The sequence below is a fragment of the Oncorhynchus mykiss genome, chromosome 30, assembly GCF_057628025.1.
Source record: "Oncorhynchus mykiss isolate SJ-2025 chromosome 30, ASM5762802v1, whole genome shotgun sequence".
Taxonomy (NCBI): Eukaryota; Metazoa; Chordata; class Actinopteri; order Salmoniformes; family Salmonidae; genus Oncorhynchus; species Oncorhynchus mykiss.
In genome coordinates this window covers 21,771,718-21,798,207 of record NC_143051.1, presented here as the reverse complement: position 1 = coordinate 21,798,207, position 26,490 = coordinate 21,771,718, and the positions used below count along the sequence as shown (strand labels likewise).

The following is a 26,490-nucleotide window of genomic DNA, read 5'->3' as shown; positions in this document are numbered from 1 at the left end:
CTGGCTCCCAGTCACAGCTTGAGTCCCAAATGGCATCCTCTACCTTTGTAGTGCACTACTTTTTTAAACCAGCGCCCTTAGCACAAAATAGGGAATTGGGTGCCATTTGGGATGTGTTATATTCAACTCAGTGTGATTCATCTGCTGAGTCAAATGGAGATCACTCTGATACAATAATTGGGATAATGAATGCGATCAGAGCCATCGTTACATTACATTTCGTTAATTATTCTCTTCTTCTTGCTCTGTGATTGTGAATTAAATGCCCTGCTTTTCTCTCTGACCCAATTCAGGGATTGCGTCCCAAATAATACCCTATTGCTATATAGTGTACTACACCGTATAGGCTCTGGTCAAAAGTAATGCACTATATAGGGAATATGTTGCAATTTGGGACGTAACCCGGATGAATCTATCTGCAGCTAAGCCTCTCTAACTGGAACAGAACTTTGTCTGGAACTCAGCAGGAGTCTAACCCAGACAGTCTCTGGACAGACATTGATTTGTCCCACACAGAAAAATCAATGGTGTACATTTAACTCAGAGAGTTAAATGTACACTATTTTCAGTGAACATGTGAGCCCTGCTGAACTGGTGTTAAAATAACACCTTTGAAAGAGTTAAAGATTTAACTATTGCAGTGTTCCCCATTTAACTTTTAAAGTGTTCAAATGAACTTGATTGTGATGTTTGTATAGCTCTACTGTAGAGTGATACGCAACACTTACAGTGTAAAACATAACACGTGATTTAGAGTAAACTGGACTCACTAACTGCTAACGCTGTTACACTTTCTCAGTGTAATAAATTAACACCTGTCGTGTTACAGTAAATCATTTTGGGGTGTTGTTTTAACGCTGTATGGTCTAAAGCCTGATTTGCACATTTCCCAGGGTGCCTTTTCTTTTCGAGTGAATTGTAGAGTTACCACCCATGACTGTATTTGTTATTGACAGAGATATGGTTATTGAATTCTTTCATTTTAAAGACCTGTGGCTTTCATTAAGTGAGTACCTAGGCAAATGTTATCATTAAAATAGAACTCTATGACAATACAATACTTATATCATTAGGCTTTCCTTTGATGGCCAAGTTTAATCTTCACACTGTGCTGTTAGGAAACACCTTGTCACATTATGCTGGCTTGTAAAGTGATGTGTAATTCATATTGGATTTCAGACAGAGTTATGATATCCAACAGTTGGGATTTTTATTCACCTGCAACCTGCATTCAGAATGAATGCCAAGGTTAGGAAAGTTGATAAGAAGACTCCTTAAACCAATTAAACTGGAACAACCATTTCAGTAATGGGTGCAATAAATCTAACCAACTGATTGGATTAGTTTAGAAAAATGTATGTTATTTATAGTTGTGTAGCATAAGATTAATCAATCAATGTACATGCAAATACAGAGATATTAAAAACAATCCTAAAGAATATATTTTACAATAGAGCATTCTGGGAAATATGATAAGGATGGGTGTGGTTTATATGGGACTGTTTTACTCTCCAAAGTGTAAAACAATAACTCTGGTTATTAACACCAACACTGGGGTTTCATTTACACCACTGGGTGTCAATTTCAGTCTTACAGAGTGAATTTAACAACTAAATCAACACTGGCAAATTTGCTTTGCAGAATTTGATTTGACAACTAGTCTACCTGTCTTTCTTCCTCTTCCTCATTTGTTTCATCTTTTATTAGTATTTTCCTAACTTGCTACTTCATTTGAGTGCCCACTGAAAAGTGTGGACCCGTATAGACACTGGAACAACACTGACAGTATTGATTTAACACTGGATTTTGCTGTGCTCCATCTCTCTCTCTCACTCTTACTCTCTCACTTTCTCTCCATCCCTCACTCTCTCTTTCGCTCTCTCTCTCCCTCCCACAGGTATGGCGCGGGGCACTGGCGAGGATGAGGTGCCAGCGAATGCGTGCCATCTATGCCATCATGGGCTGCTACAAGCGCTACAAGGTCAAGGCCCACTTCTGGGAGGTAGAACGACGTTTCACCAACGTACGCAACATGGCTGACTATGGGAAGAGTGTGGAGTGGCCCACGCCGCCGGCAGCCCTCGCACAGTTCGACAGCATCACTCAACAGCTCCATCGCAGGTCAGTCAGCCCCCATAGTTACCACAACGAGAAATAGAATGTGCATGCATTTATATCAGGGGAAAACGACTGCCCCCTCTCATTGAAGCTACGAAGTTCAAGGCCGACCGCCGTACTGCAGGCATTGTTAGTAGAAACAGCATCCTCCATTATAGTGAATGGAAAACTGCCAATCTTCGTGTAAATAAAAATATGTTTAGAAGACAATCATGGTACCAATAATTACTTCTAATACACCAGATGTATGTCCTTGAACCGATTATTTTTCAATCATACACAGAAGATATTTTAAGGATCTTTTAGTTGCTAATGGCAGGCTGCAGTACCTCGGTCTGCCTTTAATTTGGTGTTACTCAATGGGAGGGGGCAGCACAGAGCTAGCCTGCAACGTCACTTCCTGGATGTCTCCATGAGCCTCCATCTTAACCGACTTCATTTGGCTTAAATGCGCTATTGAGTCTTAAAATAAGAATGAATGGTGTCACGTGATCAATGGCTTTGTTCGTTCATTGGTTTATATATGTTTGGGGTCACTTAGAAACGTCTACACTGTATTTCTGATCAATTTGATGTTATTTTAATGGACTTTTTTTTGTTGCTTTTCTTTCAAAAACAAGGACATTTCTAAGTGATCCCAAACTTTTGAACGGTCGTGTATATTTTGGTAACTACAGTAAGGAAGTCTGTAATTATCTTAGTGGGACGAAGGGCACGGCACATACTCTTTCTTCACTATAAAATGTAGTTACTGTTCATTTCAGGCCTATACACACGGGTTATTTTTTATCTTATCAGAGTGTGGCTAAGAATGAATGACAGCACTTTTTTCTGCAACGTCTTTGAAGTATTCTCTGTTATACATGTTTGTTCCCAGGTGGCGTGCCAGGCAGATAGTGAAGAACATCCCTCCTTCTGACATGGGGGAGGTGAGGGCCAAGGTGGCTGCTCTGGGGGCTCTGAGTGGGGAGAGGAAGGACTGGGGCTGTGGCCGACCCTGGGAGAGGGACTACCTGTCTAACGTGAGTCACAACACGTTAGCTGTATGTCAAATGACCTCCTAGCTCCTCCTTCCAGCATTTTGCTTCCATCTATCCAATCCTCTCATATCTACAGGAGTGGCCAGAGAATAGGGGCAAGGGTTTGAATTGTAATTGAACAGTTGGCTAACATCCTCACGTCTTCCTATCATCACACCTTGTTTATAGTATTTCAACAAACAGTAAAATGTGAAAATTAAATTAGTATCTGTGTCACGGAAGATGGAGAAGGCAACTTTCACGACAACTTTTTGCAACGTTCATATTCTGTCCCCATAGGTTGGCCCCAAGTACAATTCTGTAAAATAAATCTAGATGGCACTGTACATTGAAACACCAAAACAACATCATACACACACTCACCCGGGAGAGGATATATGGATGCCTGGTGCCCAAAATGTATGACAAATGTCTCGCAACGAGAGTTGAGTGGGGACAAATGGAGCTACTTCGCTACTTCCCTCTCCTTATTGCAGGACAGCGGTGGTCAGCAGTCCGCGAGTGAGAGCGAAGGACACACTGTGCCCCGTGTTGTTGTGTTGCCGGCTTGCAGTGCAAACTCTCCCTATTGAGCAGTAGACTGTATCACGGTGACATCCAGATGGTTACTATACTACCAAATACAAATATTATAAGTTATTTCTCTTGTGGTCTGCTATCCTACTCCAAATATAATTATGTGGGATGGAACAAATTGGCCACGTAGCTACCGCCAGCAACATGTGATACAGCTGCCCAGTGGGAAGCAACAGTGGGAATTAGGAAGCACCTCAATACAACAACGTTGTACTGGTCATTCGCTTGTCATTACGTTAGCTAATTGGCATGTCATGGTGACATCTAGATGGTGACCAATACTGCAAGTTCTTTCTCGCTGGCCCATTGAAAGAAACATCACTTTCCTTTACACGTTTTAACTAGCGCCATTCTGCTGTTGTTGCCAGATAGCCAGCATAAACTAAATAGCTGGGAAGGGCTCATCATCAGGACGACTGACTGAATCCAATCTGTTGCTCTCCACTCAGCTGCACGACTTACTGTACGTCATCAATGTGGGCACCAGGCGTGTCCCTATTCACCTCAATTTCAACGGAAGTCCTCCACAAAACAGAACGTTTCGGACATTGTTTTGTTTCCATGTTCGTAAATAAGGTGAATAGACTCTCCCCACTCACCCTGACTAGTACATGGGGGGATGGGGAGTTCCTGAATTTTTAAAAATGGAACCTTTAACTAGGCAAGTCAGTTAAGAATTAGAACAAATTCTTATTTACAATGACGGCCTACACCAGCCAAACCTGGATGACGCTGGGCCAATTGTGCGCTGCCCTATGGGACCCCCAATCACGGCCGGATGTGATACAGCCTGGAATCAAACCAGGGACTGTAGTGACGCCTCTTCCGAGTGGGGCTCCCGAGTGGTCATCCATCCCATGAAGGAATTATTGTGATAAACCACATGGCCTGCAGTTGCCATGAGACTCAGTTTGACTGCTTAAGTCAAAGGCAGCCACAATCAGTCTCATTCTAATGGGTCTCACTCACACCTCTCTAACGGCTTAATCCAATAGCGTTTGGTCTGTAGAGCCATGAAAGGCCCCTCTAGGTATCATATTAATCACTCAATAAATCAGTCAGTTAGTTAGTCCTCGAGTGGTCTGTGGATTGTGTCCCAAATGACACTATTTAGATGGTGGCAGAAGGCTAACGGGGTCGTGTAATATTACCCTTGTTTCACCATCTTGATCTCAACATATGAAACAAGAGCGCAGCACTCAGGATGGTGGATCAGGCTGGTGTAGCATTGTTTGCATCCCAAATGGCACCCTGTTCCCTAGATGAGCTCTATGGTCAAAAGTAGTGCACTATATAGCAAATACGGTGCCATTGGATCCTGGTCAAAGGTAGTCCACTTTAAAGAGAATAGGGTATGGGCCCCGGTCAAAAGCACTATATAGGGAATAAGGTGTCATTTGGGATGCATCCCTAATGTGTGCCTTTGTAATGTGCCTCTTTGCTTGCAGGTGAGGGACTGCCCTCAGACCAGCTCTAACTTCATACGGATCTCCAAAGAGCTGAGAAACAAAGACCAATACAACCAGGTCCTCTTCTCAGGGTTCTGTAGGAAGGTGTGTTACAGTACCATAGCCTACTGTACTGTACTGCCACAAAGAGTTTCTTTCTCTCTCTCGTTGTTGTTCGTGTCTGTGTCTCTGTGACTCTCTATCTCGCTCTCTGTCTGTGTCTGTCTGTCTGTCTGTCTCTCTGTGACTCTCTCTCTCACCCTCACTCTCTATCTCGCTCTCTGTCTGTGTCTGTCTGTCTGTCTGTCTCTCTGTGACTCTCAATCTCTCTCACTCTCACTCTCTATCTCGCTCTCTGTCTGTGTCTGTCTGTCTGTCTCTCTGTGACTCTCTATCTCTCTCACTCTCACTCTCTATCTCGCTCTCTGTCTGTGTCTCTGTGACTCTCTATCTCTCTCACTCTCACTCTCACTCTCATTCTCACTCTCTATCTCGCTCTCTGTCTGTCTGTCTGTCTGTCTGTCTGTCTGTCTGTGACTCTCTATCTCTCTCACTCTCTATCTCGCTCTCTCTCTGTCTGTCTGTCTGTCTGTCTGTCTGTCTGTCTGTCTGTCTGTCTGTCTGTCGCACTTTAACTTTAGATATAGGCTCAGTTCCAGACACAGTACAATATAGTAAACCTGCCAGTACATATCCACTGGACGTACCACAGCAGTAGTGGGTACTGACCACTTAACCTCCTTACCAGGCTATGAGACCCCACATCCACCTAGTTATTACGACTATTTTAATTACCATCCTTGTTGGATAGGTGTGTAGGGAATGCATGAAATTATATAAACTATTAACTCATCATCTTCAATATACCTTTTTGTCCTGACATATCTGTCCTGGATTTTGTCTGGTTTAATCTCCTGATATATTCTAAAGATGTAGAACAGAATAGAACATAGAAAACAGAAATGTAGATAAATGTGTTTGATGTCTCCTCTTGTTCCCTTGTTCTACCTCACCCTCTCTATCTTGCTCCCCCCTCTCGCTCTCTTTCTCTCTTTATCTCTCTCTCTCTGTCTATATCTGTATGTCTCTCTCTCTTTCTATCTCTTCCTCTCTCTCAGGTGAATCGGTTCAATAAAAGCACAGACCGAGCCTTGTTTATTACGGAAAAACATATCTACAAACTGGACCCCAAAAAACAGTTCAAGGTGTTGAAAAGACTGCCTCTAGAGAGTGTGAGTACTGGCTCAGAAGAACTCTACACACACACACACACACACACACACACACACACCTTAGTCATACAACCACACGTATACTTCATTTGATCACTCTTTTGTTGATGATAATTGTTCTGCACAGCAGGAAATGCAAACTTAGTATTCAAGGTTTAAAAATGCCAGACTTTATTTGCCCCAACAAAAAATGTATCAACCCCTACAACAAATGCCAATGAATTATAATCCACATAATAATTCACATTTCCTGTTGCTGCAGGATTATTTTCCTGCTGTAGCAAACTGGCTCAAATTAATTTCCTACATCTGTAAACTTTCCCATTGTGTCAATAAACATACGCTCTCTAGTCCTTCCCTTGAGTTCCCACTTTACACCCTCTCATATTCATTGCCTTGGTATTACTTTATAACATGAGGGACGTCCCAAATGGCACCCTATTCCATACACGGTGTGCCATTTAGGATGCAGAGATGAACAATGGCTGTGCCCTCTGTCTGTATATGTGAGTTAAAGTGACCCAGGTCAGATGAGAGATGGAGGGAGGGAGAGAGGGAAGGAGGGAGAGGGGAACAGATGGGAGAAAGGCTGAGGAGTGGTACAGTGCTGCACAAAGGAGGGACGTGTGTGTTGTGTGTGTGTTTTCTGTGTGTATGTGTGAGTGTGTGTCTTCGGTCACAAAATGCGGCACTGCAGTGTGGGGCGGGCCTGTCTCATTTCAGGAGCTGATCTGAGAAATTGGATCAGGGATCTCTCTGGGGCGCGTGCTCACAAGGACAAGGAGGAGCCTGGAATAGAGAGGGAGGGACAGGGGGAGAGAGAGGGAGAGAGAAAGAGAGAGAGACTGAGACCGAGGGAGAGAAAAAAGTGACCGTGAAAGACAAAGAGAAAGAGAAAGGGAGAGGGAGAGAATGAGAAATGGGGTGACAGGGAGAGAGAAACAAATAAAGAGAGAGAGAGCTCCATGTGGGACATGACGTGTGTGTGACTGGGACAGTCTCTGCCTCAGTGACAGTCAGTTAGGTACTGTACAATAGAGCACCACACTACTCACAATACGCACAATGTGTCTGTACGTGTACACAGTGTGTTTTGGCCTGGAGGCTGTGCGTTTTAAAGAACAGACTGTAGGTTTAGGCAACAGATCAGGCAGTTAAATACACAGTATTACTTAATGAGGTACAACACAGCTGGACACCAGTTAGGATAGAACACAACCATGCCATGGGGGAGAAACAGTAGCGCTGTAAAGTTATCCAAAGCAATATCACTACCCCTTTAACCTATAGGATGGCTATAGAGGATGGCTTAGTACTATAAATCACTTTCAACTAAGTTTTATTTAGAATGTATGAATGACAGGACACAAAGTTGTGTTTATGGTGCGTGTAGCTCACAACTAACTGTCTGACTCACGACATTACAGTGTAGTTCCCCAGGGTAACGCGGTGGTTCCCCATGGAGCTTACGCATTGTGAAAGGGTTAGTGCTATCTGGTATCCTTGGGACGTCCCTACCCTAACCCTAACCTTAACCATAACCCTTACCTAAGCCTAACCCTATCTTTAACCCTTACTTAACCATTTTAAATGTCAACTTCAATGGGGTGACATCAGAGTTGGGCCGTCGCAAGGATCCCGTTTAGACTTTTCCTTTGTAAGAGGAAGTGGAAGACACGATTCAACAGAGAATCTCTTTCTACTGCTCTGTGTGATGCATGTATGTTGTGACAGGTAGTATGTCTGCCCCATTTAGCATGATGCCCAACAAAATAGTAGTACCTCAACACTGTTCTCTACTATGACTATGTTTGCATCCAAAATGGCACCCTATTCCCTATAAAGTGCACTACACGCGCACGCACGCACACACACACGCACGCACGCACGCACGCACGCACACATGGATAGAGAGAGTAACCTGTGTTTTGTTTTAGGAGGAACTATGAATGTGTGAGCCTGTGTGTGTGTGCATGTGAGTCTGTGTGTGAGCCTGCGTGCATGCGTATGTGTGTGTTTGTGTCTGGGTGTATCAAACCCCTCTGTGTCTGTCTATCCCCCAGATGACAGGCCTGAGCATCACTGCAGGCGTTGACCAGATGGTGGCGCTACACACCTCCTCCCAGGATGATGTCCTTCTCTACATCCAGAGAGGAGAGCTGTGCCCCAACCAGGACCGCATCGGGGAGCTGCTGGGAACGCTCATTGACCACTTCACACGGTCAGTGGCAACTGTCAGGGGGTGTTGGGTTGAGACTGGGATTGGGTTTAGACTACAGAGGGGAGCCGAGTTGAAACAAGCCAAACCAAATTTTACTGAGCTGGCCTGGTTAAGTATTAACTGTAGTCAGTGACGACCTGTTAGCGTGGTCAAACCAGCCTGAACAATGGTGAGTGCAGCATTCAGGCTGGTTTAACTATGCTACACAGGTATTGCGTTGTGTAAAGACTGGGATGGAATTAGACCACTTTCAAGGGCTTTTCACACTACTGAGCCGAGCCGAGCTGTACAGGTCACTTCTCCCAGATTTTTCCCAGGATTCGAACTGGCAAGGTTACTGGCTCGCCTCTCTAACCGCTAGGCTACCTGCAACCCTTATGGTATTTATCTCTTTTATAGTCACAGTACCAGTCAAAAGTTTGGACACACCGGCTCATTCCAGGGTTTTTCTGTATTTTACTATTTTCTATATTGTAGAATAATAGTGAAGACATCAAACTATGAAATAACACATGGAATCACGTAGTAATAAAAAAAATTGTGAAGCAAATCAAAATATATTTTAGATTTTAGATTCTTTAAAGTAGCCACCCTTTACCTTGACGACAACTTTGCACACTCTTGATATTCTCTCAACCGGCTTCACCTGGAATGCTTTTCCAACAGTCTTGAAGGAGTTCCCACATATGCTGAGCACTTGTTGGCTGCTTTTCCTTCACTCTGCGGTCCAACTCATCCCAAACCATCTCAATTGGGTTGAGGTCAGGTGATTGTGGAGGCCATGTCATCTGATGCTGTACTCCATCACTGTCCTTCTTGGTCAAATAGCCCTTACACAGCCTGGAGATGTGTTGGGTCATTGTCCCAGATGGGATGACGTATCACTGCAGAATGCTGTGGTAGCCATGCTGATTAAGTGTGCCTTGAATTCTAAATAAATCGCCAACAGTGTCACCAACAAAGCACCCCCACACTATCACACCTCCTCATCCATTCTTCACGGTGGGAACCACACATGCAGAGATCATCCATTCATCTACTCTGCGTCTCACAAAGACGCGGCGGTTGGAACCAAACATTTCGAATTTGGACTCTTCAGACCAAAGGACAGATTTCCACTGGTCTAATGTACATTGCTCGTGTTTCTTGGCCCAAGCAAGTCTCTTCTTCCTATTGGTGTACTATAGTATTTGCAGCAATTCGACCATGAAGGCCTGATTCACGCAGTCTCCTCTGAACAGTTGATGTTGAGATGTGTCTGTTACTTGAACTCTGAAGCATTTATTTTGGCTGCAATTTCTGAAGCTGGTAACTCAAATTAACTTATCCTCTACAGAAGAGGTAACTCTGGGTCTTCTCTTCCTGTGGTGGTCCTGATGAGAGCCAGTTTCATCATAGCGCTTGATGGTTTTTGCAAATGCGCAATTTTTCTGGATTGACTGACCATATCTTAAAGTAATGATGGAGTGTAATTCCTCTTTCTTATTTGAGCTGTTTTTGCCATAACATGGTATTGGTATTTTACTAAATAGGGCTGTCTTCTGTATACCACCCCTACCTTGTTACAACACAACTGATTGGCTCAAATACATCAAGAAGGAAAGAAATTCCATGAACTTTTAACGGGCCTCTCGAGTGGCGCAGTGGTCTAAGGGACTGCATCGCAGTGCTACCTGTGCAACTAGAGATCCTGGTTCGGGTCCAGGCTCTGTTGCAGCCAGCCGGGGGAGGGTTTGGCCGGCAGGGATGTTCTTGTCCTATCGTGCTCTAGCAACTCCTGTGGCGGGCCAGGCGCAATGCACGATGACACGGTCGCCAGGTGCACGCTGTTTCCTCCGACACATTGGTGCGACTGGCTTCCGGGTTAGCTGGGTTTTGTTTCGGAGGACGCATGGGTCTCAACTTTCGCCTCTCCCGAGTTCGTACGGAAGTTGCAGCGATGAGACAAGACCGTAACTACCAATTGGATACCATGAAACAAGGGGTACATTTTATTTTATAATTTAAAAAAAGACTTTGCACTGCAGCAATATTCAACAAGTAATCTTACAATTCCACAACAACTACCTAATACACACACATCTAAGTTAAGGGATGGAATTAGAATATGTACATATAAATATATGGATGGGCCATGACCGACCGGCATAGACGAGATCTAATGGATGGTATAAAATACAGTATATACATCTGGGATGAGTAGTGCAAGATATGTAAACATCATTATTAAAGTGGCATTAATAAAGTGACAAGTGATCCTTTTGGCCAATGACTTCAAGTCTGTATGTAGGCAGCAGCCTCTCTGTGTTAGTTATGGCTGTTTAACAGTCTGATGGCCATGAGATAGAAGCTATTTTTCAGTCTTTCTGTCCCAGCTTTGCTGCACCTGTACTGACCTTGCCTTCTGGATGGTAGCGGGGTGGACAGGCAGCGGTGCAGGTGGTTGTTGTCCTTGGTGATCTTTTTGGCCTTCCTGTGGCATCGGGTGGTGTAGGTGTCCTGGAGGGCAGGTAGTTTGCCCCCAGTGATGCGTTGAGCAGACCGCGCCACCCTCTGGAGAGCACTGCGGTTGTGGGCGATGCAGTTGCCGTACCAGGCGGTGATACAGCCCGACAGGATGCTCTCAATTGTGCATCTGTAAAAATATGTCAGGGTTTTAGAGGGGAATAGAGGGGTGCTTCCTCTGCTGTTTCCTGAAGTCCACGATCATCTTCTTTGTTTTGTTGACTTGGAGTGAGAGGTTGTTTTCCTGACAGCACACTCCAAGTTCCATCACCTTCTCCCTATAGGCTGTCTAGTCGTTGTTGGTGATCAAGCCTACTACTGTTGTGCCGTCTGCAAACTTGATGATCAAGTTGGAGGCGTGCATGGCCATGCTGTCATGGGTGAACAGGGAGCACAGGAGGGGGCTGAGCACGAACCCTTCTGTGGCCCCAGTGTTGAGGATCAGCAAAGTAGAGATGTTGTTTCCAACCTTCACCACCTGGGGGCTGCCAGTCATGAAGTCTAGGACCCAATCGCACAGGGTGGGGTTGAGACCCAGGGCCTCAAGCTTAATGATGAGCTTGGAGGGTACTATGGTGTTGAATGGTGAGCTGTAGTCAATTAACAGCATTCTTACATAGGTTTAGGTTTAGGATAGGGCAGTGTGCAGTGTGATGACGATTGCATTGTCTGTGGACCTATTGAGGCAGTATGCAAATTGCAGTGGGTCTACGATGACAGGTAAGGTGGAGGTGATATGATCCTTGACTAGTCTCTCAATGCACTTCATGATGACATAAGTGAGTGTTACTTGGTGATAGTCCTTCAGTTCTGTTACTTTTGCTTTCTTGGGTACAGGCACAATGGTGGACATCTTGAAGCATGTGGGAACAGCAGACTGGGATAGGGAGAGATTGAATATGTCCGTAAACACACCAGCCAGCTGGTCTGCGCATGCTCTGAGGACGCGGCTAGAGATGCCGTCTGGGCCAGCAGCCTTGCGAGGGTTAACACGTTTAAATGTCTTACTCATGTTGGCCACGGAGAAGGAGAGAGGAGGGCCGCAGTTAGTGGCACTGTATTATCCTCTAAGCGAACAAAGAAGGTGTTTAGTTTTTCTGGAAGCAACACGTCAGTGTCAGTGTCAGTGACGTGGCTGGTTTTATTTTTGTAGTCTGTGATTGCCTGTAGACCCTGCCACATACGTGTCTGAGCCGTTGAATTGCGGAGGGAATAACTACATTGTCTGTATTCGTCCATATTCGTAGTTATCTTTCGGTGGTTTGCGCTTTCAGTTTTGCGCGAATGCCGCCATCTATCCACTGTTTCTGGTTAGGGTAGGTTTTAATAGTCACAGTGGGAACAATCTCCTATGCACTTCCTTATAAACTCACTCACTGAATCAATCAGTGTATAAATATATTTTATTCTCTGAGGCTACCCGGAACATGTCCCAGTACGCGTGATCAAAACAATCTTGAAGCGTGGATTCCGATTGGTCAGACCAGCATTGAATGGTCCTAGTCACGGGTACATCCTGTTTGAGTTTCTGCCTACAGGAGGGGAGAAGCAAAATGGAGTCGTGGTTGGATTTGCCGAATGGAGGGCAGGGGAGGGCTTTGTATCCTTCGCGGAAGTCAGAGTAGCAGTGGTCGAGGATATTGTGCATGCGCTGAGCGCAATCAATATGCTGGTAGAATTTAGGTTGACTTGTTCTCAAATTTTCTTTGTTAAAATCCCCAGCTACAATAAATGCAGCCTCAGGATGTATGGTCTCCAATTTGCATATTGTCACGTTCTGACCTTATTTTTTTTGTGTGTCTTTGTGTTAGGTTGGTCAGGGCGTGAGTTGGGGTGGGTTGTCTATGTTATTTTTTCTATGTTATATTTTCTACGTGTTTGGCCTAGTATGGTTCTCAATCAGAGGCAGGTGTCGTTTGTTGTCTCTGATTGAGAATCATACTTAGGTAGTCTTTCCCACCTGTGTTTTGTGGGTGATTATTTTCTGTTTAGTGTTTTCTGCACCTTACAGGACTGTTTTGGTTTCATTTTTCGTTCTCTTGTTGTTTTTGTATTTAAGTCTTCTGTTCTATTAAATATCATGAACACTTACCACGCTGCGTATTGGTCCGATCTTTCATACTCCTCGTCAGAGGAGGACGAATCCCGTTACACATATAGTCCAGCGAAGTTCCTTGATGGCCATCTTGGTGTCTGCTTGAGGGATAATGTACACAGCTGTGACTATAACTGACGAGAATTCTCTTGGTAGGTAAAATGGCCGGCACTTGATTGTAAGGAATTCTAGATCGGGTGAGAAGAAGGACTTGAGTTAATGTATGTTGTTATGATTACACCATGAGTCATTAATCATAAAGCATACACCCCTGCCCTTTCTTTTCCCAGAGAGATGTTTATCTCTGTCCGCGTGATGCATGGAGAAGCCCGGTGGCTGAAACGTTTCTGACAACATATCGCGCAAGAGCCATGTTTCTGTGAAACAGAGAATGTTACAATCTCTGATGTCTCTCTGGAAGACAACCCTTGCTCTAATTTTGTCTACCTTGTCAAGAAACTGGACATTGGCTAGTAGTATACTCGGCAGTGGTGTGCGATGGGCACATCAACGGAGCCTGGCCAGGTGGCCTCTTCGTCTGCCCCCTCTGCGTTGTTTTGGGTCGACTACTGGAATTAGATCCATTGTCCTAGGTAGTGGTCCGAACAGAGGATCCGCTTCGGGAAAATCGTATTCCTGGTCGTAACGTTGGTAAGTTATATCCAATAGTTCTTTCCAGCTGTATATAATTAGACTTAAGATTTCCTGGGGTAACAATGTAAGAAATAATACATAAAAAAACAAAGTACTGCATAGTTTCCTAAGAACTCGAAGCAAGGCGACCATCTCTGTCTGCGCCATGCTCAAAAGTCTGACCAGAAGGCCGCTCCGTCTACCTCTCCTGCGGCGACATTGTTTTTGGTCAGCCTCTGGAAACAGTTTGAATGCCTTGGGTGGTTCGAACAAAGGATCCGCTTCGGGAAAGTCGTATTCCTGGTCGTGGTGCTGGTAAGTTGATGTCTCTCTGATATCCAATAGTTCTTCCCGGCTGTATGTAATAACACTTAACCTTTCTGATCTCCCCATCCCGGATCCGGGATCGTGAATACAGACTCAAGCTCATTACCATAACGCAACGTTAACTATTCATGAAAATCGCAAATGAAATGAAATAAATATGCTAGCTCTCAAGCTTAGCCTTTTGTTAACAACACTGTCATCTCAGATTTTCAAAATATGCTTCTCAACCATTGCAAAACAAGCATTTGTGTAACAGTATTGATGGCTAACGTAGCATTTAGCATTAGCATTCAGCTGGCAACATTTACACAAAAAAACAGAAAAGCATTCAAATAAAATCATTTACCTTTGAAGAACTTCAGATGTTTTCAATGAGGAGACTCTCAGATAGCAAATGTTCAGTTTTTCCTGAAAGATTATTTGTTTAGGACAAATCGCTCCGTTTTCTGCGTCACGTTTAGCTATGAAAAAACCCCTGTATCCAGGATTGTGTAAATCTATCAGCAAGCTCATTAGCATAACACAACGTTAACTATTCATGAAAATCGCAAATGAAATGAAATAAATAGAATAAAGAGTAGCTAGCTAGCGTTAGCATTTAGCGTTAGCATTTAGCATTAGCATTAGCGTTAGCATCCAGCACGCAACATTTCAACAAAAACATAAAAGCCTTCAAATAAAATAATTTACCTTTGAAGAACTTCTGATGTTTTCAATGAGGATACTCAGATAGCAGATGCTCAGTTTTTCCAAAAATATTCTTTGTGTATTAGAAATAGCTCCGTTTTATACATCACATTTGGCTACAAAAAAAATCCGAAAATTCAGTCCTCAAAACGCGAACTTTTTTACAAATTAACTCCATAATATCGACTGAAAACATGGCAAACGTTGTTTAGAATCAATCATCAAGGTGTTTTTCACATATCTCTTCATTGATACATCGTTCTTGGACACATGGTTTATCCCCTATATCAAATGGAAAAGTACGAGCAGCTGGCAATTGCGCACCGAATTCCACGCAGGACACCAGGCGGACACTTGGAAAATGTAGTCTCTTATGGTCAATCTTCCAATGATATGCCTAAAAATACGTCACAATGCTGCTAAGACCTTGGGCGAACGACAGAAAGTGTAGGCTCATTCCTTGCGCAATCACAGCCATATAAGGAGACAATGGAAAACAGAGCTTCAGAAATTCTGCTAATTCCTGGTTGATGCATCATCTTGGTTTCGCCTGTAGAATGAGTTCTGGGGCACTTACAGACAAAATCTTTGCAGATTCTGAAACTTCAGTGTTTTCTTTCCAAAACTGTCAAGAATATGCATAGTCGAGCATCTTTTCGTGACAAAATATCGCGCTTAAAACGGGAACGTTTTTTATCCAAAAATGAAATAGCGCCCCTAGAGATCTAACAGGTTAAGAAATACATAAAGCTGTCAAGGCAAAGGTTGGCTACTTTGAAGAATCTCAAATATTTGTTTAACACTTTTTTGCTTACTACATGATTCCATATCTGTCATGTCATTGTTTTGATGCCTTCAATATTATTCTACTGTAACGGTCTTCTTGTGGTGAAGTAGAGGCGGACCAAAATGCAGCGTGGTGGTTATTCATGGTTCTTTAATAAAGACTCTATACATGAATAAACTAACAAAACAAATGTGCGAAAACCTAAACAGTCCTATCTGGTGCAAACACAGAGACAGGAACAATCACCCACAAAACCCAACACCAAACAGGCTACCTAAATATGGTTCCCAATCAGAGACAATGACTAACACCTGCCTCTGAGAACCATATCAGGCAAGACATAGAAATAGACAAACAAGACATCCAACATAGAATGCCCACTCAGATCACACCCTGACCAACCAAAACATATAAACATACAAAGCAAACAATGGTCAGGGTGTGACAGTCAGTCCCCCCCCCCCCCCCCCCCCAAGGTGCGGACTCCGGCCGCAAAACCTGAACCTATTGGGGAGGGTCTGGGTGGGCATCTGTCCGCGGTGGCGGCTCTGGTGCTGGACGTGGCCCCCACTTCACCATAGTCTTAGTCCCCCACCTTGTCTGCTTCCGTGGCCTCCTAACCACGGCGACCCTACTTAATGACCCCACTGGACTGAGGGACAGCTCGGGACAGAAGCTCGGGACAGAGGGGCGGAAGCTCGGGACGGAAGCTCGGGACAGAGGGGCACTGGCGCCTCTGGGCTGAGGGGCACTGGCGCCTCTGGGCTGAGGGGCACTGGCGCCTCTGGGCTGAGGGGCACTGGCGCCTCTGGGCTGAGGGGCACTGGCGCCTCTGGGCTGAGGGGCACTGGCCCCTGGCTGACTGGCGGCACTGGCGGCCCCTGGCTGACTGGCGGCACTGGGCAGACTGGCGGCACTGGCTGCGCTGGGCAGACGACCCAGGGTCCTCTCCCGTTGAGGATTTCTTCCCAAGTCCAGAAGTCTTTGTCGCTGCTCCTGCTGCTGCCCGTTACCACGCCGCTTGGTCCTGTTGTGGTGGGTGATACTGTAACGGTCTTCTTGTGGTGAAGTAGAGGCAGACCAAAATGCAACGTGGTGGTTATTCAGGTTTCTTTAATAAAGACTCTATACATGAATAAACTAACAAAACAATAAATGTGTGAAAACCTTAACAGTCCTATCTGGTACAGAGACAGGAACAATCACCCACAAAACCCAACACCAAACAGGCTACCTGAATATGGTTCCCAATCAGAGACAATGACTAACACCTGCCTCTGATTGAGAACCATATCAGGCCAGACATAGAAATAGACAAACAAGACATCCAACATAGAATGCCCACTCAGATCACACCCTGACCAACCAAAACATAGAAACATACAAAGCAAACTATGGTCAGGGTGTGACATCTACAATGTAGAAAAAAATGTCATAAATAAAAAAGTTGCTTGAATTAGTAATTTGACTGGTACTCTATATGATTCAGATTCATGACAGTCATCACTGCCATATTTACATGTGATTCATTCATCGTCAGACTGATTTGAAATTCCCAGGCAGCCAACCAGGCAGTGTTCACACGTAATAAGATGTCTTACCAAGCTAAATTATCTTTCTGGACTGGCAGACCATTTTGCTTATTTTAACCTAAAAAAAGGCTTAATTCAAGGCCATATCTTGATGCATTTTCTGGGTAACTCAAAACAAGTAAATGCAATTTTTTGGGGTAGGGAAATCCACTCAAACCAAGTTATTTTTACTTTATTATCTCAATAAAATAAAACAAATCTTTATTTTTTTGCATTGCAGGCCAGAGTCAACCTGTCTGTTATGTGTCTCACCACTAAGCCTCCTGCAGGCTGTAGCTAACAGCACCCATCCTAAATTGATTGGTTTCCTAAATCTTAATCCCCAAATCCAGTCTTACTGACTTACTTAAAAACACCAAAGACCATACTCCCACTTATTTTAATTGTACTACAAACTTTTCAGTTCAAACCTCTGAATCGACATTCACACTGTCCAAATATAATGAGGAATATCACATTCCTCATGTGCTGTAGGACATGCTTTCTCCCTCATGTCAATCGTATGTCTATTACGTCACATATACTGTAGATATGGCACAGGTCTGTGGGGTATACAGGATATTGCATCACATATAGTGTAGATGTGGCACAGGTCTGTGCGGGATAGAGGATATTACATCATATATACTCTAGATGTGGCACAGGTCTGTGTGGAATACAGGACCAGTCTTGTCTGTGCAGCAGACTGCCATCTCATTAATGTAGTGGTGGTATGTCTTGTGTCCAGGCATTTTCTCACAGGACAGATAGATAGACTAGACCCCCTAGGGAGAGGCTTATAGGACCACCGTGTGGCAACCGTACCAGGCTGTGTTTTGGGGTATTTTTTGGAGCGTGTGTGCGTGTCTGCATGTGGGACAGCGTGTGTGTTTTAATGACAGAGCATTATCCTAGACTCCTGGACTTTAGGTTTGGGTCTGGTGTGTGTGTGTCTTTTGATCTGTGTTTGTGTTGGGGGAGTCAGTCAGTCAGTCTGTGTCAGAGGGGTTCCTACAGCAGCTGTGTGTCTTTGGCTGCTGTTCGGAGCGGCTGGCGTCAGATAGTTAGTGGCGGCCATTGAGAAAGGCTAATCACTGTGCCGGCCTGTCTGCCTGCGTGGCCCCCATGTGCCTTTGTGCCGCCATCTGGGGGTCGTGACCCCCACAGGCTCTCGTCAAAAGAGAGACTTGGAGACTTAGATTCGGGGGGTTGGGGGATAGTGGGATTGGGGGGTTGCCGACCACAGAAGTGTGTGTGAGGGGGTGAGTGTGTGTAAGCATGAACGAGGGGGAGGAGGAGAATGGCAGATGACAATACACACACCTTCTTATTCCTCTCTCTTTTTCATCACTCTTTTTTCCCAGGAAGTCAGTCCCAAGACCACAGTAGTCATGCCCCAGTCAGGCTTGTTTTCACATGTAGTCTGGTTTGGTCTGGGAGGGAGAGTGAGAGAGTGAGTCAATGGAGCGATTGTGGTACCAGTCTGTTTCCCTCTGCTCCGAGCCAAACACTGATGCCTATTACGTACTGATGAGTATTTGGAGCCTCATGGAGTAGGTGTGTGTGTGTATTGGGGGGTTAGACCCCTTTTGGGCCATCTGCTGAGACAGCTGGGTGTGTGTGTCAGGGCAGGGGCTGAGGGCTGGAGATTTAGGGTTTGGTCAGCCCCTTATCTGAAAGATTGGGGAGGGGATATTCCTTTACATCCCCCTTTTCTCTTCCTACCCTGCACCCCTCTTCCCCCCTCCACTCTCCCCTTCTAACCACCCCCACTCTCTTCCTCCCCTTCTTCCCTTCTTCCCTCACCCCCTCTTCTCCCTCCCTCATTTTTACCTTATGTGACCCTGGTCAAGGTCAGTGTGATGTCAGTAGCAGACATCACAGACCTAAATGGTCTCCGCTCTTTTCTAAACTTGACTCGCTTTTTAGGTTGTGAAAGGCGTCATCCTATTCTGAAATAGCCTGCTCTTCCTCCTCTTCCTCTTCCTCTTGCTCTACCCTTCTCCCTCAGTGCCTGTCCTCGATACGCTCATTTCAGCATTAAAAGAGGCGAGCCACGGCCCTACCTCTCTCTCTCCCTTTCTCTCATTCTGTTCCTCTTCCCCTTTTTTTTATCTCTTCCCCTCTCTCTCTCTTTCACTCTCTCTTCCCCCCTCTTTCTCTCTACCTATCTCTCTCCCACTCTCTCTCTTTCTCACTCTTCCTCTACCTCTCTCTGTCTCCCTTTCTCTTTCTCTTTCTCGCTCTTTCTCACCTTTCTCTCTCGCTCTCCCCCTCCCCCTCTCTTTCACTCTCTCCCACTCTCTCACCTCTCTCGCTCTCTTACACTCCCACTCTTTCTCTCTCTGTCCCGGCCATGGCTGACTGTTTGTCCTATTTAGGAAAAGTCCTATTTTGGAGGAGTCATTTCTAAAATCTAAAAGGGAGTCAAGAACTATTTGCTTTGTGCCTATTCTGAATGGAGAAGACTCAAAAGGCTTATATACATTTGAGATTCCAAAGTTGTAGTCATTAGAGGGAGGTTGTTCAATGGAACTGATTGAAGTAGTTTGAAGAACTAAAAATAATAGTTTATACTGAGAAATGCAGGCATGCGTATGCAGAGAGAAGGGAAACAGAGAGAGAGAGAGAGAGCTCTGCCATCTTTTGCATGACAATGTTTTCACATGTTCACATCAAACCCAGCTACATTTCACAAAGACAGTTTGACTGCACTGCAGCAGCAGCTACCAGAAAGTTACCATGGCCCTGTTCATTCCTGGTAAGCTTTCTGTTTGACAACAGAGGCCTCTGTCTCACGGTCTGCTTTACAAATGGCACCCTATTTCCTATATAGTGCACTACTTTTGACCTGGACCCATAGGCACTTTGTAGGGAATAGGGTGCCATTTGGGACAGCGGCACAATCTACTACATTTACAGAGTCAGCTATTAACCCATGAAACTGAGAGCAGTGCAGCATCAAAATACCTCTTTGTGGATGCTTTGTTTGGGAATCATCAACTGAAATACCATGATGAAACACAATTGTGACAGATTGATAGTCAGTTTTCTAACTATTATTATAGATTAATTTGAATTATGGACTTAGTTATATCTTAAGATGGAGGGGGTTGTAAGATGGCGCCAGAGACGGTTACGTGCCCCCAGCCGATTGTGTTTTTTGTTCGTTTATTTACGTTGTTACTTATTTTGTACATAATGCTGCCGCTACTGTCTTTTATGACCAAAAATAACATCTAGACATCAGGACTGCGATTACTCACCATGGACTAGCAGAATCCTCTTTTTCCTTTCACGACTCTGACGAGCCCAATGCGAAGGATACACTGCTTCCACGGGAACAGGGCCTGATCCCCGTGATCTGTGTGAAGGGAAAGAGGGGCCGAAGATCAGGCTGCCTTCTGAGAATTCGGAGGCGGTCGAATAAACCCCCACTTCCCTCCATTCTGCTAGCTAACATACAATCTTTGGACAATAAAATCGCTGAGTTACGCGGAAGATTAAACTACCAACGGGGCATTAAAAACTGTAACATCTTATGCTTCACGGAGTCATGGCTGAACGATGACAACATCAACACACAGCTGGCTGGTTATACACTGCACCGGCAGGATAGAACAGCGGCTTCTGGTAAGACAAGGGGTGGCAGTCTATGTATTTTTGTAAACAACAGCTGGTGCACGATATCTAAGGAAGTCTCGCGCTATTGCTCGCCTGAGGTAGAGTATCTCATGATAAGCTGTAGACCACACTACCTACAGAGAGAGTTTTCATCTGTATTCTTTGTAGCTATTTACATACCACCACAGTCAGAGGATGGCACTAAGACATCATTGAATGAGCTGTATTCCGCCATAAGCAAACAAGAAAACGTATACAAAGTTCTCCCTTGCCCTCCATTTGGCAAAGCTGACCCTAATTCTATCATCCTGATTCCTGTTTACAAGAAAAAATTAAAGCATGAATCACCAGTGACTAGATCAATAAAACAGTGGTAAGAGGAAGCAGATGCTAAGCTACTGGACTGTTTTGCATGCATAGATTGGAATATATTCTGGGATTCCTCCGATGGCATTGAGGAGTACACCACATCAGTCATTGGCTTCATCAATAAGTGCATCGATGACGTCATATCCACAGTGACCATAAGTACATACCCAAACCGGATCTAATTGTACTACACCGGCTTTGACGCTCTTTTGGGTGTGGCAGGGCTTGCAAACCACTACAGACTACAAAGGGAAGCACAGCAGAGAGCTGCCCAGTGACACGAGCCTACCAGATGAACTAAACTACTTCTATTCTCGCTTCGAGGCAAATAACACTGAAACATGCATGAGAGCACCAGCTGTTCCGGAAGACTGTGTGATCACGCTCTCCGCAGCCGATGTGAGTAAGACCTTTAAACAGATCAACATTCACAAGGCTGCAGGGCCAGATTAATTACCAGAACGTGTACTGCGAGCATGCGCTGACCAACTGGCAAGTGTCTTCACTGACATTTTCAACCTCTCGCTGTCCGAGTCTGTAATACTGACATGTTTTAAGCAGACCACCATTGTCCCTGTACCCAAGAACACTAAGGTAACCGGCATAAACGATTTCCGACCCGTAGCACTTACGTGTGTAGCCATGAAGTGCTTTGAAAGGCTGGCCATAGCTCACATCAACACCATTATCCCAGAAACCCTAGACCCACTCCAGTTTGCATACCGCCCCAACAGATCCACAGATGATGCAATCTCCATTGCACTCTACACTGCCCTTTCCCACCTGGACAAAAGGAACACCTATGTGAGAATGCTATTCAGTGACTACAGCTCAGCTTTCAACACCATAGTGCGCTCAAAGCTCATAAATAAGCTAAGGACCCTGGGACTAAACACCTCCCTCTCCAACTGGATCCTGGACTTCCTGATGGGCCGCCCCCAGGTGGTAAGGTTAGGTAACAACACATCCGCCACGCTGATCCTCAACACAGGGGCCCCTCAGGGGTACGTGCTCAGCACCCTCCAGTAACCCCTGTTCAATCATGACTGCACGGCCAGGCACTACTCCAACACCATCATTAAATTTGGCGATGACACAACAGTGGTAGGAGGTCAGAGATCCGACCGTGTGGTGCCAGGACAACAACCTCTCCCTCAATGTGATCAAGACAAAGGAGATGATTGTGGACTTCAGGAAAAAGAGGAACGAGCATGCCCCCATTCTCATCGACGGGGCTGCAGGGGAGCAGGTTGAGAGCTTCAAGTTCCTTGGTGTCCACATCACAATCAAACTCACATGGTCCAAGCACACCAGAACAGTCGTGGAGTGGGCACGACAAAACCTATTCCCCCTCAGGAGACTGAAAATATTTGGCATGGGTACTCAGATCCTCAAAAGGTTCTACAGCTGCACCATCGAGAGCATCCTGACTGGTTGCATCACTGCCTGGTATGGCAACCGCTCGGCCTCCGACCGCAAAGCACTACAGAGGGTAGTGCGAACGTCCCAGTACGTCACTGGGGCCAAGCTTCCTACCATCCAGGACCTCTCTACCAGGCGGTGTCAGAGGAAGGCCCTAAAAATGGTCAAAGACTCCAGCCACCCTAGTCATAGACTGTTCTCTCTGCTACTGCATGGCAAGTGGTACCGGAGCGCCAAGCATAGGTCCAAGAGGTTTCTAAACAGCTTCTACCCCCAAGCCAAAAGACTCCTGAACATCTAGTCAAATGGTTACCCAGACAATTTGCAGTGCCCCCCCACCCCCCCTCTTACACCACTGCTACTCTCTGTTGTCATCTATGCATAGTCACTTTAATAACTCTACCTACGTGTACATTCTACCTCAAATAACCGATGCCCCGCACATTGACTCTATATCGGTACCCCACTGTATATAGTCTCGCTATTGTTATTTCACTGCTGCTCTTTAATTACTTGTTACTTGTACCTCTTATTCTTATCCGTATTTTTTTGTCTGCATTGTTGGTTAGGGGCTCGTAAGTGAGCATTTCACTGTAAGGTCTGCACCTGTTTTATTCAGCGCATGTGACCAATACAATTTGATTTGATTTGTGTGTATTGCATGACCCTTCCGATAAAAAGGCAGGGCAGCGGAGGCTGTCATCAAAAGCAAAATATTTATTTTATGCATCTGTGTGTGTGCATGTGTGCACAAGATCATACATTAATGTATGTGTTCTGACAGTGTTAATTGTTTGTTTCCTGTTGTGTCTCTGACCCAGCAGCAGACAGAGACACTGATAACTATAATTAGAGCAGCTACAGTATAGCTTCTCACCTCTAAACAATATTAGTACAATAGTGCACCGTAGGCTACAATCAGCAGGAACCAATGTCCCAATATGAAAAGTCTGTTGCAGAAATTCCCTCCTGGGGTGTTAAGTTGTTTAACTGCCCCCCTATTATAGATAATCAATCTGGGTGGTGGTGAGTCACTCTCTATGTTCCTTCTCTCTTTGATTGACTTAGGTAGTGAGGTAGGATGCTTTTGCTCCTAACTCCGAGGTGTGTGTGTGTCCTATGGAGTCCAGGAGTCCATTAATCGTTTCCAAGAAAATTATTTTAGCTAATGCTATTACTCACTGTGGTATGACGCACGTTTCTAGTTCAACAGACCATGTAGCAGAAAACTTAAGATGTGTCAATATGCGTTAAACAGTGTGGTCATTCGGTCGAGAATGGCGCTTGCAATGCTAATGGTCGTTGGTTCAATTCCACCGGGGCCACCCAATTGGAAAATGAATGCACACATGACTGTGAGTTGCTTTGGATAAAAGCTTCTGCTATGTGGCATATGTTATATTATTATGAACATAGGTTAAAGGTCATATTCCTTCAATTGATTTCAATCCATGATTGCACAACATGGTGTTTCTGCTCTTCATGAGTGAGTTGTTTTTTTCCTTAGAATACATCCTCCAATGTACCTGGTAGCAGCAAACCTAATAGGTACGGTGCCTTGCAAAAGTATTCGGCCCCCTTGAACTTTGCGACCTTTTGCCACATTTCAGGCTTAAAACATAAAGATATAAAACTGTATTTTTTTGTGAAGAATCAACAACAAGTGGGACACAATCATGAAGTGGAACGACATTTATTGGATATTTCAAACTTTTTTAACAAATCAAAAACTGAAAAATTGGCCGTGCAAAATTATTCAGCCCCCTTAAGTTAATACTTTGTAGCGCCACCTTTTGCTGCGATTACAGCTGTAAGTCGCTTGGGGTATGTCTCTATCAGTTTTGCACATCGAGAGACTGACATTTTTTCCCATTCCTCCTTGCAAAACAGCTTGAGCTCAGTGAGGTTGGATGGAGAGCATTTGTGAACAGCAGTTTTCAGTTCTTTCCACAGATTCTCGATTGGATTCAGGTCTGGACTTTGACTTGGCCATTCTAACACCTGGATATGTTTATTTTTGAACCATTCCATTGTAGATTTTGCTTTATGTTTTGGATCATTGTCTTGTTGGAAGACAAATCTCCGTCCCAGTCTCAGGTCTTTTGCAGACTGCATCAGGTTTTCTTCCAGAATGGTCCTGTATTTGGCTCCATCCATCTTCCCATCAATTTTAACCATCTTCCCTGTCCCTGCTGAAGAAAAGCAGGCCCAAACCATGATGCTGCCACCACCATGTTTGACAGTGGTGATGGTGTGTTCAGGGTGATGAGCTGTGTTGCTTTTACGCCAAACATAACGTTTTGCATTGTTGCCAAAAAGTTCAATTTTGGTTTCATCTGACCAGAGCACCTTCTTCCACATGTTTGGTGTGTCTCCCAGGTGGCTTGTGGCAAACTTTAAACAACACTTTTTATGGATATCTTTAAGAAATGGCTTTCTTCTTGCCACTCTTCCATAAAGGCCAGATTTGTGCAATATACGACTGATTGTTGTCCTATGGACAGAGTCTCCCACTTCAGCTGTAGATCTCTGCAGTTCATCCAGAGTGATCATGGGCCTCTTGGCTGCATCTCTGATCAGTCTTCTCCTTGTATGAGCTGAAAGTTTAGAGGGACGGCCAGGTCTTGGTAGATTTGCAGTGGTCTGATACTCCTTCCATTTCAATATTATCGCTTGCACAGTGCTACTTGGGATGTTTAAAGCTTGGGAAATCTTTTTGTATCCAAATCCGGCTTTAAACTTCTTCACAACAGTATCTCGGACCTGCCTGGTGTGTTCCTTGTTCTTCATGATGCTCTCTGCGCTTTTAACGGACCTCTGAGACTATCACAGTGCAGGTGCATTTATACGGAGACTTGATTACACACAGGTGGATTGTATTTATCATCATTAGTCATTTAGGTCAACATTGGATCATTCACAGATCCTCAATGAACTTCTGGAGAGAGTTTGCTGCACTGAAAGTAAAGGGGCTGAATAATTTTGCACGCCCAATTTTTCAGTTTTTGTTTTGTTAAAAAAGTTTGAAATATCCAATAAATGTCGTTCCACTTCATGATTGTGTCCCACTTGTTGTTGATTCTTCACAAAAAAATACAGTTTTATATCTTTATGTTTGAAGCCTGAAATGTGGCAAAAGGTCGCAAAGTTCAAGGGGGCCGAATACTTTCGCAAGGCACTGTATAAACGTATACATATTACACTAGATGAACGTAGGCTAAGGGTTCTATTCCTTCAATTCATTTGAGTCCTTGTTCACTAAACATGTGGTGTTTCTGCCAGACATATAGTATACTGAATAAAAATATAAACACAACATGTGTTTACTAACAGGGTTTTAGACAAATGTGTGCACAAAATAATATTTTTGTGCGTATGGAACATTTCTGGGATTTGTTTTTGTCAGCTCATGAAATATGGGACCAACACTTTACATGTTGCGTTTCTATTTTTGTTCAGTGTATGTTAGTACATATTAGATTATATAAACTTAGGTTAAGAATCATATTTGCTCAAATCATTTGAATCCATGCTCACATGACATGTTGTGTGTTTGCTGTTTTTGCCTACGTTCTACATTCATTGGCTTTCTCCTCAGAATACATCCTCCAATATACCTGGTAGCAGCACTTAGGTGTAAACATACACTTAGAAAAAAGGGTTTCAAAAGGGTTCTTCTGCTGTCCCCATAGGATAACACTTTTTGGTTCCATGGAGATTTATTTTAGGTTCCATGTAGAACCCTCTGGGGAAAGGGTTCTTCACAATGGGGTTCTACCTGGAACCAAAAGGGTTCTTTAATGGGTTCTCCAACGGGGACATCCGAAAAACCATT

The 26,490-nt window shown here is 44.4% G+C and overlaps 1 protein-coding gene across 1 annotated transcript in view; it reads left to right on the top strand.

Annotated features, from left to right (window-relative positions):
- Positions 1–26,490, top strand: part of LOC110488095 (myosin IG) — a 70,517-nt gene that overhangs the window by 32,587 nt on the left and 11,440 nt on the right. Inside the window, exons 17-21 of the mRNA XM_036971333.2 lie at positions 1,898–2,121; positions 2,996–3,140; positions 5,183–5,287; positions 6,301–6,414; positions 8,478–8,635. Coding sequence (XP_036827228.2) covers positions 1,898–2,121; positions 2,996–3,140; positions 5,183–5,287; positions 6,301–6,414; positions 8,478–8,635 — 746 coding nt within the window. The remainder of the gene's footprint in view (positions 1–1,897; positions 2,122–2,995; positions 3,141–5,182; positions 5,288–6,300; positions 6,415–8,477; positions 8,636–26,490) is intronic.